Consider the following 16,453-nt stretch of genomic DNA (forward strand, 5'->3'; position numbering starts at 1 on the left):
AAATGTGTTAAAAACCTTTGTGTGGGGAGCTTTTCCAATATATATATATATATATATACAAGAAATTTTGCTAATATGCACAACATATCCACCTACTTTCCTCTTTTTTTTTTTTTTTTTTTTTTTTTTTTTTTTTAACTGGTGAAGTTCGAATCAAGCTCATAGGTGGATGTTGGTGCCTTTTACCATCAAAGCTACCACACGGCCTCGATTTGATTTGATTCAGAACTTGTGTATTAATTAGTTATCACAAGGTCTGAATGGGTTACGCTCTCGGAGAACGCCAAGTTTTTTTTTTTTTTATCATAATTAAACTCCGTTTGGCAGAGCTGTTTTAAATAGAACTTTTTAAAATAGTGTTTTAAAAAAAAATTTTTTAAGAAGATATTAATTGTTTGGTTGTTAGTTAAAAAAATGCTATAAATATTTTCTTGGGTGTTTGGCAACATAATTTAAAAGTGCTTTTGACTTAAAACTTTACAATATTATTTTTTATTATAATAATCTCATAATTTTTTTTTAAACAATATATATGAGAAAAATGCATCATTTATAAAAATTAACATTGATAAAATAAATTTGGTAAAAAGAGCTGTTTATGATTTGTATTATTTTAAATTTACTGATTAGATTTTATTTATATGGTTTTGAAAATATATTATAACTCATCATCATATAGTATATTTTGACACTTTCGTATATAAATAGCACAATAACATAATCAAAATAAATGCGTATCATATTAATCTTTCATAAATTCTTTTAAGTTATATAAACTAATAAATATATATATATATATACATATTTATCGAAACATAAGTAAATTTACTCTACGATCACGCTAATCGTTCATCTCTTGTTCATATGGAACGCCATAATTATTTGCTTCAACAACTTCTTCATCTCCATTTATTTTTTCTCCTATAGGTAGTAGTTCTTGATCATTATCAAAAAAGCTAAATTCTTGATCTTTGTTAGCATGAATCCTTATGAAGTTATGTAGAGCCATTGAAGCAATTACAATTTTTACTTGCTTTTCAAAAGGAAAACTTGGCATTTGATGCAATATTCTCCATCTATTTTTCCAAACACCAAAAGTTCTTTCAATTGTGCACCTTAATGATGAATGTGCATGATTAAATACTTCTTGCTTTCCCCTTGGAAGACCAGCACGTCTAAAATTAGGAAGATGATATCTCTCACCTTTATATGGTCCTAAATAACCTTTTATATGAGGTTATCAGCATCTACTCAATAATATTTACCTTCACTAAAGAAAAACAATTAAATTAAATAAATTTTGTAAAACATAAAAGTAAATAAATAAATTAGATGTGAAAACATAAATTATAATATAAATAACAATTTTTAAATTCACAAATCTCTTGGTGGATGAGGAAAATGTAATGTTTTTCTACGAAAGCCTCCAAGAAAATACGTGTATCATGAGCAGTGCCCTCCCATCCAGCCCATGCAAATGTAAAGCACATGTTAAAATCACACATGGCTATCACCATTTGTGTAGGAGTGCCTTTCCTTCCAATATATGGTATTTGCTTTGTTCTAGGAATCACAACTGGTATATGTATCCCATCAATTGCTCCAATACACAATCTTTAAAATATGACTAATATCTTTTATTATTTTTAATTTTTTTTGGAACTGTTCTAAATTGTAGATCATTAGATCTTATGAAATTAACTGCCATACGTGAAACAGCATCTAACACAATTTCAAACCATCTAAATATAGTTTCACCTGAATGTTGAAATCTCTCTTGAACCATTCTATTACGAAGTCCATGGCCTAAAGTTATAAAAAAGATAGCTACTGTTTCCATTAAGTTTATATTTTTTCCATTATTTAATCCATAAGATTGATTCAACAATTTACATAATTTCATAAATACATGTTTTTCCATTCTAAATTGTTGGTGACGCCTATCCTCATGACCATTTAATATTTCCATCACAAACTTCCATCCCGTATGAGAAGACGTCCTACATGATTCCTTCACATAATATTTAATAAAATGATCTACAGTCAATGCTACTCCTGCAACTACCATATCCAAAAGTTCTTCTTCAACTTCTTCATCATCATCATCATTATATTCAGAATCACTATTAGAATCATTACTAGAAGATGCCATATTTGTATCAACAAGTATATTAAAACATGTAAGATGAAGATTCAGAATTTATAAACTTAAAACATTATAATATAGTAATATAAAAATTAAATGTATAAATCCAAAATAATTAAAATGTATATGTGATGAAAGTAAGGATATTACATGAAGGAAATAACATGAATATTCAGAAAATACATAATGACATAACATCATTTCACTTGCTCAAGCCATTCAATTTGAAGATCAAAATCCTTAAAGACAACAAACATTTGCCTATTCTCTTTCCTAAGAAATAGTTTTGCCATAAAAAGTTCACTTCCTTTCTCAATTCCTGGTATATTACGTAGCATGTCAATTATTTTAGGAATACTACAACCAAGATCATCTTTATTCCTATTCTGAACTGCAGTATGTATGTTATCTAATTGGCTAGATAATTTTGCTACAACTCCACTTCTAGTGTCATTATTTTTTTTTCCTCTTCTTTCCCTTATCTTGTGTGGAAGCTCCAAGTATAGAATTTGATATGCCAAAATCATTACCAATGTCCTCAATTCCTTTAGTAAAATTTAGATCGTCAGTAAAGTTCACATCCAAACCATCAGTTATATCAAAATCATTTACTCTTTCCCTAAATGATCCATCATCAACATTATTTGGTACATATCCTAAAAATGGTGCCCAAGCTCCCTCTCCTGTAGCAGCAACATCCTTGAACAATATATCGAATTGATCAACAAATTTCAAACCTTGGGTTCGAAATTTTGATGCTTCAGGATTTTCCTACAATACTATTAAGTCATATATATGTTATGATATATATTAAACCTAAAAACTTAGAATATATTTAAACACTAAACAATAAAATTTTAAACCTCATCTTCAATTTTGTCTCTCACCATGATCGCTAGTAGAAATTGTTTGTTTCATTGGATCCCACCCTATACCTGAATGATGTACTTTTATATTTTTCCAAAGCTGCCAATCTTTTTTCATTGTATCCCACTTATTTTTTAATTGCTTGTAATCATAATTCTTATTAGTTACTTGAGCAAATTTGCTAATGACATTTTTCCATCCAATCCTATTAAAGTGCGCTGATAGTCGATTTCCAGCTAATGTCTCGTTCACACAAATTTTGATAGATGACTCGAGAGTAAAATCATTCCACTCTGCTTTAACCTTTTTCTTTCCATTACCATCTCCTTGAGTTTTTTGAGTTGAATTTAACATTTTCTACTAAATTGAACAATTAAAATAAATGAAACTTAACAAGTTAAAATAATAAACATAAATTTAAAAAGAATGATATAAATCACAGCAACATAGAAAATTAGTAAATGCATTACGTAGTATATATATACAATACATAGCTAATTTATTTATTAGAAAGTGTAAAAACCAATGTCAAATCAATCAAATCAAACTAAATGTCAAAGTCAATAAAAACTCAATATCTCAACTTTCTATTATCCTAATCTCACGTGAAGCCTTAGAGGATGGATCTATCAAATATACATTATATATTATATGTTTTTAGTTCTTTGCACACTAGATTTTCATAAGAAGAATCCTTAAAAAATGGGTCCCAAATCAATCAACTAATTTATTTGGTGGGATGTGATGAGCCATGGTATTACTCAAAAAAAAAAAAAAAAAGTGATGAACTACAGTCTAAGTTAATGCAATGGAAGAAAGGAAAACAAAAGTTAACACAAAGTAAAATCAATTAATGGGCAGCAAAAAATAAAAGACAAAGAATAGTACCTGTACTCTTTGATTATTCTTTGTTATGTAGGAACCTTTGTGGAAAAAAAAAAAAAACTAAAAAGAGGAAAAACCGAAAAGAGATAGAAGGAATTGTCCTTTATCTTAGGGTTTAATTTGGATAAAGTTGGTATTTTTAAAAAATAATAAGGGTAGAATTGTTAATAAAAAATATTATTAAATGATTCATTGAGCTTTCCGTATAAGCTCAAAATAGAATTTTTTAGAAAAATCTAAAATTTGGACTTTTCTAAAAAAATTTAAAAAAAATTATTTTTCATCAACAAATACTTATTAAATGTTATCAAACAATTTTTTTCTTTTTTTATAAAATAACTTTTGATCTTTAAAAATTTAAAAAAAAAAAAAAATTTGCCAAACAAACCCTTAAACTACGCGCTTTGACTGGAACGACTATCCAATTACATACTTGATTACATATAATTATAATCTAATCATGTATTTATATTTATAGCCGTGTGTACTAGACGAAAATAAATATTTATTGCCTATTTTTGACGAGGAGTATCATTCATAATAACACTTATATATATATATATATATATGCCCCCCAAAAAAACCCCCAAAAAAAAACTTTATTTATTTATTTTTTGTAATTTCTCCACACCCAAGTTTTTTTTTTCAATTTTATTATTATTGTTAATATATTTTGTATTTTAGTAATTTTTTATCATTTGCCTGCATTATTATCTTTTTAATTTTTACATATTTCTCTTTATTTTTTTTTATTTATCCATTTTTTATTTTTCCTATTTCACTTATATAAACTTTTATCATTTTTTTTAGAGCATATACTTTGCTTATTAGCAATTTCTATATCATACTATTTAATTAATAGTTACTATAAAAATAAATTTATAATTAAAACTAGAAATATATTTTTAACATTATAAATATTTATTTAATTACTCTTTGTTTTGTTGTAATTATATAGAAATTTATATAAACTTTTGGCTTTAATGAAAATTTTGTTTTATCATTTTTTCATTTTTATAAGAAATTTTTTATATTTAAAATATATGTTAAAATTTGGAATAGTTATATAGAGATATTTATAAATAAAACAAGAAATTTTATATATTTAAAATATATGTTAAAATTTGGAATATTTATAGAGAGATATTTATAAATAAAACATTCATCTCACTAGCATTAGGGGATCATGACATATAGTTTTGAAAGGGTTTTGTTACCATTTAAATCGTGTATATATATATATATATATTCTAAAAAAAAGAAATTGTTTTAATGAATATCCTAATCAGTTGGACTTTAAAATAATTAAATTTGTTGCATTTTAAGCTATGTAATTATTTCTTCAAACTATACAATAAAAAACAAAAAATGAATAATATAATGTCATGATGCCTCTCAAGAAAAAAAAAAAAAAAAAAATTTCTGGTTCGGCCACCATTGAATGTACAGTTAGTTTCTCATCAAAACATCTTAATAAATTTTTCATAACTTCATTTGTCGACTTTTGAATCTTTTCAAAGATTAAGATTTAAAGACATATATGTGATTTTATATAAATTTAAAATACTAAAACTTTAAAATGATAAAATAAACATTGTCAAGATTTTTATGAAACTCAAATATATTTTCAAATATTAGTCCTTAAAAAAATTCAAAGATAGATAAAAAAAAATTTTGATAGAAAATTCATCAGTGCTTTGATAAAGGATTGATTATATATATATATATATATATATATATATTATTTGACTACAAATTTATTTTGCACAACCATTATTTGTTTGTGCATGCTATTTATGTTTGAATTGATACAAACTAGCAAGTAACATCAATGGATTAGTGACACCGTGTTTGGTAAACTCTTTTATTTATTTATTTTATTTTATTATTATTATTTTTTTGATAGGAAACTGGGAATTTCATTAACCAAGAAGATTGTACATGATGAAGCAACAAAGGAGTGAGCCAGAGGGGCCCTTCTTCCAATCACGCACACACATCAGGGCAGTCCAGTGCATGTTTTGCCAAGCTATGGGCTGGGCTACAATATTAGTAGATCTATTAGCACAACAAATACGTAATTTATGGGAATAGGTGACATTCAACTTTATCCTTTCTACAAGATCACCATCCACAGCAAAGCATTCCTCTTGGCTGTTAGTGAGACGTAAAGCTTGCTGGGAATCAGAACGAATTTCACATGAATATAAATGTAGCTATCTATGGCTTCCATAATAGCATGAATCTCTGTTGACGGTGGAGATAGAAGTTGTGGAATTGGTTTAGACAATGCAGCCAATTAACAAAATGAGAAAACCATCTCCATCCCGTATACCACCCTCAACATTGACCTTCCCAACAAAAGGATCCAAAGCACCATATACTTTAGTTTTTGACTTCAAAATCAACCGGGCTTTGACCAACAATCCAGGCCCATTGGAGGAGTATTAAAATCTCTCAAAAATTTGCTTTCGAAATTCATCATTATAAGACTATTCACTATTCCCATTCACCCACCACACGATTTCGCTCATTCTAAATTGCCCAGCTTAAATGAAACATTTGAGAAAGTTCCTCCTCATTAACCACTTGACTACCAATGGTAACTTACTGTAAAAAGATGTTAAACTTCCAAACCTTACTTTTGCACAAGAACACTGCCAAAGAGCATGAAGGACAGATTCATCCCGAAAGCCACAGCTTTTACAGTCAACATTAGAAATATGACGTCTGTATTAGAAATATGACGTCTGTATAACGGCACATACAAGGAAGAAAACCACTGAATTTTTTCTTTGATAGGGAAAAACTATACATAAATTGTAAGCTAGTGCTATTACAATCATTAATAATGGCAAAAAGAGACAAACAAAGATTATCAAAATAGCCTCATTTTATTAGCACTTTGAAATGGTTTTCAATTTGATGTTTTTATTATTATTATTATTTTTTTTTTACCTCTTATTAGTCTTGTAGCTGGTTTCTCGAAGCTTGTACTTAGTAGGAAGTTTAACTAGCATTTACAACATAAGCCAAATTATATACAACTAAAGTAAAACCTTTGAGAAAAAATTGAAGACCAATAACCAAAAACATAAACGTTATAGCCAAACTAGCAGCAAGGGATCAGGACATAGCCCAAGATATTTGACACCTGTTATTAATTCAGTTTCAATTCATAATATTTTAGTTAGAGAAATCCATACAAATATAATAAACACAAAACTTCTAGATTAGTTAATTAAAAGAGAGATATATCTGTTTTTAATGCAGGACATTAGTATTGAAACAGAGTTATCTCCTTCATTGAGCACATCTCATCATTTCTACTATTTGAGGGCCAAAATGATAAAATATAAAAATAAAATAATACTAATAATACGAAAAGGTTTCAAGGATCTTGAGATATATTGTCAATGGTTTTACTATCAAGTCAAATCTACAAATACAAAAAAAAAAACAAGTAGGAAAGGATAAGATGCAGGGGCATCCCAACCGTGTTGGCACCCCCCAAACACCAACACACAAATATTATTAAAAATGAAAAGTAACAAATTACAAAACAAAAATGAAAACAAATCGGAAAAAAAATAAAAATCAATCTAGAAGATTGGCCCTTTACGCTGGCCTCATTAGAACCCTAATGGCTAAAAACTCCAAAAGGAAAAAAGAGTACCAGATCCAACTAATTACAAAACCTATAAGAATAACCACCCAATAAATTATCACCATGAAAGGAAGCACAAAATTTTTGATCGAGTGGACACCACAAACTTGGAAAGAGCACCAGCTACTTTGTTTCCCTCTCAATAAATACGAGATACCTAAAAATTTGTCAACAAAATATAATGAATACAATGCGATCTGTAAAAAAAATAACAAATTATGTGGAATTACTTTAAAGCCATAAATGATCTCGAGAATATTTTTGCATACTCAATGGCATAAATAACTGCAAGAAGCTCAGCTCCAAAAGCCCATACAATACCAAATGGAATAGCAAAGTTACATTTGACAAACCTTCAACAATTTAGTAATAATAATAATAATAATAATCAGAAAAGATGATTAAGAAAGGAAAAGGAGCAGAAACATTGCAACCAGGTTGGCACGGCTCATACACCCAAACCCAAACCAAGACAATTTTACTAAAAAGAAAAAAGAAAAGTAACAAGAGGTACAAAACGTCCACAAAGTAAATTAAAGCAACAAAACCACCCACCGGCCCCATAAAATATCTAGTAAATGCAAAACTTACGGTAAAATGGTTGATGCTCAAGTCATGTGATGGGCTTACTTTACGGGGCTAAGTTGTTAGGCAAATTATTGCCGAATCATACATGTAAAAATATATATCTGACAAAAACTTACCTCTCTGTGCAAAGACCAGAAGAAAGGTGATTATAAAAATAAAAGGCTAATTATTCTATTGTAAAAGTAAATAAACATATGGAAGTCAACTTTGGACATATCACAGAATTAATAGGGAAATTCGAAAAATAAAAGACGCGAAATATATAAGATTATGTCAAATTACCATAAACAGTACTGTTGAGTCTCATTGAAATGATCAAGATTATCATCTTTGTTTTCATTATTGTGCAAAGATTATCATCTTTGTATCTTGTAAAATAGATTGAAAAAGCAGAGAAATTGAAAAAGAAAATATAAACTAAATCTAGAATATAATGTTTAACAATAACCTCATGTACAAATAATGGAAGGAAAATATGAAGCAAAACTGACCCTTTTATTTTTTTTTTTAAATGGAAAGCAAACCATGCCCCGTAGGAGATCGAACTGTGCAAAAGAGCAGAAGAAGGTGATTTTGAAAAGAAAAAAAGGCTACTCAATATATTTGGAAAAGAAAAAGGCTACTTAGTTTATTCTGTTAAGTAATGCTAGATGTAGAAATAGTTATAAGTAGTAAATAGCAATGGTAATTATCATATTAATAACCGAAGAAATCAAAACCATCATTGTGAGAGTCGCATAATCTATGAGTTTAGGATGAAATGATATCCAATGAAATAAGCATTTAAGTATTTTTCATTACTTGCAAGATTGGATTGTAGCCAAAGAAATTAGCATTTATGGTATCTGAGCAATTGTTGATCAAGTTAATCCACAAAATTAATTAAATACACAAGGGGAAGTCAGGATAAATATATATATAACTTTTGGACATAATTTATCACAGTATTAACAAGGAAAGAATGCATGATGTAAGAAATTAACATTGTCCCAAAAAAAAAATCTAATCTCTTTTTTGAACTATAAACAAACATTGTTATCAAATTTTGGAAGATAAAACAAGCAAAATACGTGAAATTTTTTTTTTTTTCCTTTCAAGAAAAAAAAATGTCGTGAAATTAATTCTTGAGTTGGAAAAAAAAAAAAAAAAAAGGGACAAACTGAAATTACCATCAAGATGGATCTTCTTCATTTCCATCATGCACAAATGCTCTGGGAACACCCAGTCTTGCTAATTCATCGTAATTCCATTTGCCATCTCTCCTGGTCGCTAAGCTCCTATCAATTTCGATGTTTGGGATGTGAGAAATCTTGAGCCACTCCTTTTCTGATTGTGCCAGAGATTGGCATAGCATGTTGGAGCTCCAGATTGACAACTTTTTCAATGGAGTCAGTTTCAGATACTCTGGTAGTGACTTAAGAGTTAAACAACAATCTATTTCTAAGGAATCGAGACGCGGCATAATAATTGCTCCACCAGCTGCATCATCTGTATGCTCTGTTGTTTCAATATTGTCTTCCCATTCTTCCCAATTGTTCATGGACCAAAAGCCAAGGAGTTTCAGTTTTGGGAATGATACATTATTACTATTATGCTTAATATTTCCCAGAAACTCAACACCTATCTTTCTCACTTTCTGGCACACAGAAACCCGAAGCTCTTCAAGTGAAGGTAGGCTTCCCAAAGGAGGCAATGTCTCAACATGCAGGCACTCACAAAAGGATAGACTCTTCAAATGAACCAAGGACACCATCCATTCGGGACATAAATTGGTACCCCTATATGATGTGATCGATAAATTTTTCAAGCCTGGATATGGTTGTAAGGTTTCAAGCATCCCAAATTCATCTTCACAAATTTCTCTATCCCACTGTTTAAAAATTAGATGTAGACCAGGAAGATATTTCCAATTCACCAGCACTCTTTCCTTATTCTCACCCATACTTATCAAATTATGACAATTATCTATCACAAAAACTGTTTGATGAGATTGAAGGTGATTCAACTTTTTCAAATCTCCTAGGCTCAAATATGCTTCATTGTTCTCCGGTATAATCATTCTGTCGAGTATCCGCAGTTCAGTTAATCTACCAATACCTTTTGGCAACCCCTTCAAATTATGACAACCAAAAGAGTAAAGGTGTCTCAAATTCACTAGTTTCCCCATCCCTTTCGGTAGTCTTTCAAGATCCTCACAGTCTTGAATTCTTAAAGTCTGTAAATTACATAAATCACATACTTCATCAGGCAATTCTTCCAAACTGCCGTTACCAGATAAGTTGAGGTATCTCAAATGTATCAACTGGCCAAGTTGCTCTGGAATATTTGTAATTCTGCAGTTCTCCAAGTATAGTGTTCGAAGATGTTTTTGATTACGGCATATCCGAAGAAAGACCAGCATATCATAATCATCATCATCATCATCTAAACCAGAACCTGAACAATTTAGGAACAGGGTATGCAAATTATTTTGATCAAATGTTGAAGCAGGAAATTTGGCCCCGCCCAGTTTAGGTGTTTGCAATGTGAAGTGGCGCACTTTTTCAACGCTAAGAGGCTCTGTATCTTCCATATCAACTTTCATGGCAGAGAATTCATTTTTTGTCAAAAATTGGGAAAAGTCATGCAATATGTCGTGCATTTTGCATGAACAAATGCTTCCGTCAACATCTCTCTCAAAATCTTGAAAGAAAGACCGCATGGTTAGAATTCTAAAGCATTTTTCACCTTCTTTCTCCATATCTTGAGGACCACCACTTAAATAACCATGTGACATCCACATCTCAATCAAGTCACTTCTCTTAATCTTAAAATCTTTAGGAAATACAGAACAATATGAGAAACAACGTTTTTGTCTAGGAGACAAGTCATTGTAACTCAAGAAGAATGGAGCAAAAGTTTTGCTTTGTTCATCTTGCAATTCCCAGAGTTTACTAGATAGAACATCCTCCCACTCCTTTAAAGTCTCCTTTGAAAATAGCAAACCTCCCAAGGTCTTTGCTATAAGAGGCAAGCCTTTGCAATTTTTTGCAATTTCCTTCCCAACTCCCTCTAATTGTTGTTTTAACTCTTCATCATTTCTTCCATCGAATGCAAGTCGCTTAATTATTTTCCAGCAGTGGTCTTCAGACAGTAGATCCGGTTTAATGGTTTGGGACGAGGTTACTCCCATCATATTAGCAACTTCAGTTTTTCTTGTTGTTACCAAGACTCTGCTTTCTACAGCACCACATCTAAGCGGTTTTATTAACTTTTCCCATTTTTCGCGGTCATCACTCCATACATCATCCAAGACAAGAAGGAAATTTTTCCCCTCAATAGATTCACGAATTCGATGTGATAAAGCTTCCAGTGTATCTAGATTTGTATGACTCCTTGTGAACGATTCAATAATTGCTTTGGCAATTCTAACCTCATCAAAAGGGTCGGAGACACACACCCAAATTCTCTCATTGAAGTGCGTTTTGATCTTTTCATGATTGAATACGAGTTGGGCAAGAGTGGTTTTCCCAAGTCCCCCCATCCCTACAATAGGGATGATAACAGGACCTTTATCGCTACTCTCATGGCTTAACAACTTACTTATTACAAGACTCTTATCCTCGTCCCGACCATCGATATCAGGCTCATAAACAAATGAGGTAGTCTCTCTTCTCTCTTTTGGGGAAGCATTATTTGTTTTTTCCAAAGAGTAAGCATTTTTCTCTTTGGCAATCTCATCTAATGTTTCATTAAGCTCTTTGATTCTGTGAGCAATTTCGCGGCGAACACCAACTTGTTTAAGTTGGTTAAGACAAAAGCAACAAGAGGGTGATGGAAAACATACCTTCTTCTTTGTCATCATCTTGTTTGAAATAAGATCAGCTTTTTGATGGTGATCACCTTCTTCCTCTTCAACATGGTTTGGAATTTGGGATTTGAGAATTTCAAAGCTCCAGTCGTCCAACACGTCGTTGATGGCATAGGAGACATCCTTGAGCTTGCCCAACCAACGTCTAACACTGGGATCATCCAGTTGTTTCCTTTCGGCATCCTCCAGCACAGCTTGTATGTCTTCAAGCTTTTTTCGGAGATTTGAGACACTTTTTTCAACGTCCTTCACCAGTCTCAACTCTTGTTTTCCCAATTCAGTAATGATGGAAACCAGCTCCCCCAGCATCGCAGAAAGCAAAGCTTCGGCCATAATTCAATAGAAAAGTAGGAGAGACTGAAAGAAAGAGATATCAGAGATGAAAGAATATTGAACAATACTGAAACAAACAGAGATATCCCCTATGAAATCCCCGTCAATAATGATGTTCAACTCTAAATGAATATAAGACGGAGTTAAAACGTTGAGGAAGAAATGTATTGATTTTTTTATTAGGATCACCTGCCGCTTATTATATTTATTTATATAAAATACGTGTCGGCAACTACAAAAAAATTATAACGAAAGAAACAAAATTAAAGCTACGTGTCTTTCATCAAGTTATACACACAAGCAAATCGAATCTAAGGAACTGCAGGGACCAACCCCCTACGCCCAACCCCTACCCATTATTTATAAAATATGTGCCGGCACCTAAAAATAATATATATATGTATATATATATATAAAATTCAAGCTACTTGTGTTTTATCCAATACGCACTCATATGCAAATGGAATCTTTGTTTTCAAAGCTACTTATTTAACGTTACATATGACATACATCTTACAGTGTCGTCTTTTTTTTTCCTTGTTTTCATCTTCTCCTTTTCAAAAGAAAAATTTGGGGATTTTGAAACTTTTTTCAGTTCCTTATCTTACAGTGTCGTTCCTATTTCCATGTCCCCACTCCACACAACTTCCAATCTTAGCAATTTACGGGTAAAGGTGTATATATATATATATATATATGTTATTAATGTATTTTCATTATCTTTGATCTTCCCACTTAGTATCAAAGAAAAATAAAACCATTCTAAATTTTTAATATTCTATTAAAAAAATTAATAAAATAGTATGAAGTCGGTGCAAAATTGCTATTTAGTGTGGGCCGCTTTTTTTTTTTTTTTTTTTTTTGGTTTTTTGTTTTTAATCTAGATTTGGTGTTTTTTTTTTTTTTTAATTACTATCTAAATTTTAACAACTTATCCTTTTCCTGCATAAAAGCCTAGATAGAAAACAAGACATTTTTAGTCTATAATTCATAGTTTAATATTCATTTATAACATCCCATAAACAAAATTACAATATTTTTTCTAAGTAAACTTAGTAATTTTTTAAATGATGCATTAGCATGTTGCATAACTTTACTAATTACATACTATTTAGTTCATTTGTTAGATAATTTTCTTGGAGCTTAAAGTTTTTATTGATCTGTGAAAATATACTATCAAACACACATGTATTACTCTTACTCTTATTTTAATATTGAATATCTTGTTTTACTTGATTTTGGATAATTATATGTTTTTAGTTTATTTGTTTTACATAAGTTAATTTTAGATAATTACGAATCCAAATTATTTATCTTGTTTTGATTAATATTTGTGCCAATATTTAGTTAAACTTTTATAGTCTAATGAGCAATAATTGAATAAATTTTCAGATTTACCTAATGGATAAGCAAAAAACAATAGATGAATTTTTCAAGAAAAGGGATGCCAGTGTTTCAAATCCTAGTGAAGCCCTACCAGAAAATAATTGTGAAACCTCAATGCCACAACCTTCTCCTAAGGTTAAAAGAATTGAATATGCTGCTTTTAATCATATTGAGCGTGATCTTGGATTACATTAACAAATTAGTAATTATTGTTGCTAATCAAGTTGATGAAATTTGAAGTGCTTATGTTAGAGCTGGTCCATCAAAATTATTCTTCTAGAATACCCACCTTTAGGTTCTGAATATTATCCTCATATGTTTCAATCTTCATGGTTTAAACTTTTTTCTTGGTTAGAGTATTCTCTTGCAAAGGATGCTGCTTATTGTTTACCATGTTATCTTTTTGGTAAAAAGGCTATAGGACGACCAGGATCTAATGTTTTCACTGTGAAAGGTGTCGCAATTGGAAGAAAGTCAACAATGGTAAAAGTGTGCTTTCTTGACTCATGTGAAAAAAGATTCATGTTCGCCCCACAACAATGTTGTTAAGAGTTATAATGACTTAATGCATCAATCTCAACATATTAGTAAGTTGATAGATAAACATTCTTCTAATCATAGAATGAATAATAAGTTACAATTAAAGACTTTCATAGATTGTGTTTGATGGTTAATATTTCAAGCATGCACTTTTAGCAGAAATGAACGTCCTAATTTAAATAAAAGAGGTAATTGTCTTGAACTAATGAAGTTGTTAGGGACTTATAATGAGATAGTCATGAAGTTATTCTAGAAAGTGCTCCAGGAAATGCAAAGTATGTTTCACATGGTATTCGTGATTTTGCAAATAATAGCAATTAAGGTTAGGGATACAATTCAAAAGGAAATTGGTAACTCAAAATCTTGTATTATTGTTGATAAAGCTCAAGATGAATCTAAAAGAGAACGAATGGTTATTGTTTTGAGATTTTTTTAAATAAGGAAGGTTTTATAAAGGGGCAATTTTTGGATATTATTCATGTTAAAGATACTAATGCTTCAACTTTTAAAAGAGAAATATATTCTTTTTTGCTTATCATAGTCTTATGTTCTCTTTTACTTATCATAGTCTTAGTTTTGAAAATATTGAAGGCCAAGGATATGATGGTGCAAGTAACATGCATGGTAAATGGAATAGTTTGCAAGCTTTATTTCTTATTGATTGTCAATATGCCTACTATACTCATTGTATAGCTCATCATTTACAATTGGCACTACTTGCGGCATTGAGGGAAGTTATTCCAGTTCACCATTTTTTCTTGAAGTTAACATCCGTCATAAATATTGTTGGTACTTTGTCCAAAGGTAATGATGAATCGCAAGCCATTGTAGTTGCTAAAATTATTGTTATTGATGAACATGAAACTAGGAAAGGGGCTAATCCAATTGGTATCTTGCAAAGAATAGGAGATACTTTATGAAGTTCTCATTTCAACAAATCTGCAGTTTGATTCGAATGCTTAGAGCAGCTTGTACATTTATTTAAAATATTATATGTGAAGAATCAAACTATGCTCAACGTGTAGAAGCTGATGCTGCATATGATGCACTTACTTCTTTTGAGTTTATTTTTATTTTGCATTTAATGGAAAAAAATTATGGGAATAAATGATATTTTGTATCAAGCTTTGCAGCAAAAAACTCAAAATGTTTCAAATGCCATGCATTTAGTCAAAGTGCTAAGTCGATTTTTTAAAAGTTGAAAGGAGATGGATGGAACGTTTTGATTAAAAAGGTAAAATTATTTGTGAGAAGTATGATATTGACATTCCATATATGATCTAATAACAAAGTAGGTCGTTTCGATTTTACCATCAAAAGGTTCAAGTTACAGTTAAGCATTTTTATTATGGCAATAAATTTTCCATTATTTGAGGTAAATAGCAGATTTCGTAAGTGTACAATGGAGCTTTTAATTTTTAGCTCTAGCTTGGATCCTTAAGATAGATATGAGTAATTCGAACATTGATGCTATTTGTATGCTCGTCAAAAAATTTTATTCCCAAGATTTTATTGACAAAGAAAAATTCTTTTAAGATTTCAATTATAACAATTTGAGCTCAATGTACCCCATTATCCAAAGTTACAAGATCTTTCTTGATCATCTGAGTTCTGTTATGGTTTAATAGAGACAGACAAATCAAAGATCTGCTATCTGATTGGCAGATAAATTTGTCTTATACTAACTCTTCCTTTTTCAATTGCAACTACAAAACAAGTTTTTTTTTCTAAAATAAATATTTTAAGGCAAGGCTTCTAAGTAAGATGGAAGATGAGTTTGTGGCAGATTCTTTGGTTGCATACATTGAGAAAGAAATTGTTGACACAATTGGTGTTGATGCTGTAATAGATGATTTTTATAAACCAAAAAGTCATAGAGCTCAACTATGATAAAATATATAATGGATATGAATTCTTTCATAATCTAAGTGTCACATAAACTTTTATAGATCTAATCATGTGGCCATTAATCTATTGTATGGTCAAAATTACTTTCTCTTTCATTTTTCTTTCTGAAACTTCCGAATAAGGATATTTTATAACAAATGCATATATTTAATCTACTAGTGAACCTAGCAGTTTCTTTGGAAAATCAAGTAATCAGTGCCTTTCGTTTTGACTTTGCTGGAAATGGGTAAGTTGTTGGACTGCTAGCTAGTATAAATCGATCTAAATTTCTTGATTCTAATGT

At 30.2% G+C, this 16,453-nt stretch overlaps 1 protein-coding gene across 3 annotated transcripts; it reads right to left on the minus strand.

Moving 5' to 3' along the window:
* Positions 1 to 7,364: 7,364 nt before the first annotated feature.
* On the minus strand, positions 7,365 to 12,970 carry LOC112493374 (disease resistance protein RGA2). Of its 3 annotated transcripts, XM_060816363.1 has the most exons (3): positions 12,847 to 12,970; positions 9,323 to 12,360; positions 7,365 to 7,722 (listed from the first exon to the last, which is right to left on the minus strand). In XM_060816363.1, the coding sequence occupies exon 2, from the start codon at positions 12,334 to 12,336 to the stop codon at positions 9,325 to 9,327; it is 3,012 nt and encodes a 1,003-aa protein (XP_060672346.1). In that variant the 5' UTR covers positions 12,337 to 12,360; positions 12,847 to 12,970; the 3' UTR covers positions 7,365 to 7,722; positions 9,323 to 9,324. The 3 variants fall into 3 exon arrangements, with proteins under 3 accessions (XP_060672346.1, XP_060672347.1, XP_060672345.1); XM_060816364.1 differs by lacking the exon at positions 12,847 to 12,970 and having other exon boundaries at positions 9,313 to 12,596; XM_060816362.1 differs by lacking the exon at positions 12,847 to 12,970 and having other exon boundaries at positions 9,323 to 12,591.
* Positions 12,971 to 16,453: the final 3,483 nt, after the last annotated feature.

Source organism: Ziziphus jujuba, chromosome 4 (assembly GCF_031755915.1).
Source record: "Ziziphus jujuba cultivar Dongzao chromosome 4, ASM3175591v1".
Lineage (NCBI taxonomy): Eukaryota > Viridiplantae > Streptophyta > Magnoliopsida > Rosales > Rhamnaceae > Ziziphus > Ziziphus jujuba.

Excerpts from the sequence above, each read along its gene's own strand:
- LOC112493374 (XM_060816363.1), bottom strand. The coding sequence starts at position 12,336 with ATGGCCGAAGCTTTGCTTTCTGCGATGCTGGGGGAGCTGGTTTCCATC.